The sequence below is a fragment of the Adiantum capillus-veneris genome, chromosome 5 (genome assembly GCF_014529385.1).
Source record: "Adiantum capillus-veneris isolate H3 chromosome 5, ASM1452938v2, whole genome shotgun sequence".
In the NCBI taxonomy this organism is placed as follows: domain Eukaryota; kingdom Viridiplantae; phylum Streptophyta; class Polypodiopsida; order Polypodiales; family Pteridaceae; genus Adiantum; species Adiantum capillus-veneris.
This window is the reverse complement of record NC_140935.1, coordinates 2,117,957-2,121,756: the sequence shown is the minus strand read 5'-3', so window position 1 is coordinate 2,121,756 and position 3,800 is coordinate 2,117,957. Positions and strand designations below refer to the sequence as shown.

The 3,800-nt window shown below is 43.9% G+C and overlaps 1 protein-coding gene across 1 annotated transcript; it reads left to right on the top strand.

Annotated features, from left to right (window-relative positions):
- The first annotated feature begins 1,594 nt into the window (after positions 1-1,594).
- Positions 1,595-2,582, top strand: LOC147456780 (uncharacterized). Its single transcript, XM_086513448.1, has one exon. The coding sequence runs from the start codon at positions 1,601-1,603 to the stop codon at positions 1,868-1,870; it is 270 nt and encodes an 89-aa protein (XP_086369574.1). The 5' UTR covers positions 1,595-1,600; the 3' UTR covers positions 1,871-2,582.
- Positions 2,583-3,800: the final 1,218 nt, after the last annotated feature.

Sequence of the window (3,800 nt, the reverse complement as noted above, 5' to 3'; positions counted from 1 at the left end):
ATCCAAATAATTCTTAATTCTCAAGAAAAAATCATGTGTGTGCATAAAAATCATTGTGTGTGTGCATGCACCAAAGAGGGAAAAAACTGTCAACTTTTTCAAGTGTGTGTGCATCTAATTTTTAGTGTGTGCATGCATATAAAGTGATGCAATTGATGATACATGAGTATGCAATCATATAAATGATGAGTATGTGAGGCTAATTCAATCATTGGATAAGCCTAATTGCCAAAAAATAGGGCAAAAATTGAGTGTGTGTGCCTATCCAAGACCACTTGATTTTCTATGAATGATGGTCAATTGGGACACCTAAATGGTTTTTGATTATGAAATTTTCATGAAAAGTGTGTACAATCATTAGGTATAAGCCTAAATTCATTTCCAATTGCGAAAAATTCGATCATTTGTGCTCAAATTTTTAGTGTATGCATTGCTTGATTGGGTAAAAATAGTGCTATTTTTTGAGAAATTAAGCATGCATGCATTCACTTATGCTTGATCGAGTTTTCAATTTGTGCATTCCGATGTAAAATTGATGTAATTTTTTCATAAAATTTTGGCTTAAATTTGGGTGTGTGCCTACTCAATGGCATTCGGTATCCAAATTGGGGATGAATAATTGATCTTGGTTGCCAATTATGATGATTAAAAGACCTAAAAGATCGGTGTGTATTTGATTGATTGACTTTGGATGATTCGATTGATACCCAATTGAAAATGATTGATCTACATTGCCATTGTGATACGAATTCCAATTCAATTGGATATGGCAAAAATTTTCATTATATGTTGCATTTGCAAGTGCGATAATCAAGTGTGTGTAATTGCACAAACCAAATGATTAATCCAATTGGGTTTGGATGATTGACATGGGATATGAGCAATGGAGATTGCAATGATTGATACTTCGATATGGTTTTGCAATAGGGAAATTCATTTTGAACTACATAGTATGTGTCTAAACAATCTCCAATTGGATGTAATATGGATGGGGAATGTGTGCACAAATTTATGAGAATTACAATTATTGTGAGGATTTGTCTTAAACTGATCGCATTATGTTATCTCAATGAATGACATTGGTACAGCCAGTTTTGGTCGACACAGGGAGAAGCCAGCAACAGGTGCCCGGTATTAAACAGGATGATGGTATGAGACTTTGGCAGGTATCAGATGCATTTTTGAGCAGGTTTCACAGTGATGTGTATGTCGGATGTGATACAGAACCGGTCGAACATAGCAGATTGAAGCCCTAAGTGATGGTGCCATGGTGTAGGCAAAATGGGTGTTAAAGTTGGTCGAGCTCAAAGGTGGTTATTTGGCGACTCTCCAAGTGGGTGCATACTTTTGAAGGTCACAAGGATCAGGACGAGTTTGTGCTTTATCGAGGACAGGATATACAGTTTAGAGGAAGCTATGATAATCAAGGCGAAGGTCTTGTTTTTTTGAGGCGGATTAAAGCCGACGGTTACGGCGTGTGCATAGGGGCCAAGCCCAAAAGCTTTTTAAAGCTTTTACAAAAAAAAGAACAAAAAAACGTGTTGCAGTGGTCTGGAGTCGACGAGCAGCGCGACAGGAGGGGAGGCCAAGTGGTGGCGCCATGCAGAGGGAGAGGAGCCAACTGGGCTGGGGCAAGGAGCGCCATCTGGAGGGCATGCAGGACCGAGGAGTGGATGAGAGGAGGCTGGAGCTGATCAGAGGGTGGGACCACACAAGGAAAAAGGCAGGGGGGCGCCATCCCCACAGGGGAGAGGGTTGCAGCCCTAGGGAATGGAAGGAGGCTTTTGAAGGAGGGGCCGAGGGCCACACCATTCACAGAGGTGGTGGGCTGGCTGAGAGTAGAGAAAGGTCGCCACTTGGTGGCGCATGAGGAGGTTGGCTTGTGAGGGGCGGCCAAGGCAACAAGACAAGGCAGAGCCGAAGGACAGTTGGAGGGCTATTACAGCCAGGGGAGGTCGCCATCGGCGGCGAGCGAGCAACCCGTTATACTGTGCAGGAGTAGCGCTGCTTTTGGTGGCCCGGGGCAAGTACAAGCCGAGTTAGAGGAGGTCTGTAGAGGCCGTAAAAGCCATGTTATACAGCAAGTAGGGCCGTATGCTAATGCTGTTGAGGAGTACTGTATGCAGAGGAGGTGGGTTCTCAGGGAGTTCCATCATGGGCGAGAGGCCGCTAGAGGGCCGGCTATGAGCAGAAGTAGCCAAGAGCAGGTTGGTGGGCATTCAAAGGTTGATGCAACGGAGCTAGGAGGGTGGCTCACATAGCAAACAAAAAAGGGCAAAAAGCGGATCTCTGGCTTGGGAGAGCGGCATGTCGAAGGGCCACCTGGCACTGCAATAATAGAGGTCAGCTCAAGAGCGCCAGGGGAAGAGCCTCTAACGTGGTAGGGATCCAATTTTCGGGGTCTGGCGCATCAGTGAAGGAGATGGAAGTCCAAGGCTCAAGGCTAAGGTAAAGGGGAGTGCAACCTCGAAGTTCATTTGAAGGCAAGCCAACCTGAAGATTTCTTGAGAGGGGTTCATCTGATCCTACACTAAAGGAGGGCAGTTTCTACATAATTCCATCATTAAACACTTTTGGACTAATCGGGCTGAATTGTCATAGTCGCTCTACTCTCATTATTTGTGCAAATGTTACCATGTTTTGTTTTTTCTCTTATGACTATATGTTCCATATGTGTTGGGAGTTTCTGCCTTGAGGATGAAAGTTTGCAAAAAAAAACTTGAGTCTGTCAATAATCTTGGGATATCTGAGGGCGCCGAAATGGCTTATATGTGATTAAATGGTGTTATGCTTAAAGGTCGAGATAATAGAGTACGTGCTTTGTGTTCGAATGTTTGCAATTAGGGATGGTCGGGATTGGGCTTGGACAATAGCTGTTTGCAGATTGCGTATCATGGTGTGTGTTTGCTAGGGGATAGGGGTGCTGTGAGATCACTGAGCTATATAGAGGCATCGAGTTTATGTGCTGGTGGTTTTCCCATTTCCCCATTTCCAATGTGTGCGCAATTAAATGAGGGCATTCAATAGAACAACAAGTAGATATTGAATGATGCTTGCAATATTTTGGTCTAATTGTTGGTATGTAGGCCAATCTATGAGGGATTTGTTGCATCAAATCATATTGCTCAACTTATGATGCCTTGCACATTTCCGTCTCGACTCATGAACAATTGAATGATAAAAAATTAAAAAATTAAAAAAATTGGCCATAGCTTTGTGGTGCATGAATGATCCCAAATCGACTGTATAAGTGCCATTTCTTAAACTATGAAAAAAAAAGAAGACGCTTTTGAATATTTTTGTGCATGCTAGGGTAAACCACCATTGGGTTTACCAAAGACATCCACTCACATGCGAATACCAACACACAAGCCAAAAGCACACACACCACTTCATGTTTCTAGGATGGGAACCTTCCCTCTTCAAGGTATTGTTTCAAAAATAAATAAACCCACACAATGCCCGGCTGGCATCTTTTCGGCTCGACTTGAGTTGGCTTGTAGCTACCGATTATGACACACACACACCAATTGGATGCACTACCCTCTGAATTTTGAAATGCATTGCTATCTTAAGCCAGTGACATTCGATTTCATGGCACGCTGCATGTCAACCCCACTTGCCTAGCTAACGTCACACACAGTTTGGCTCCAGTATTCTCTCTCACGCATGTGATGCTCTCAATCATGGCTGCACCTGGCATTGCTTTTAAGCTCGCCGCTACTGCCCCCCCCCCCCCCCCCCCCCCCCCACACACACACACACACACACACACAACCCACTGGGCTGCTACTGCCAAA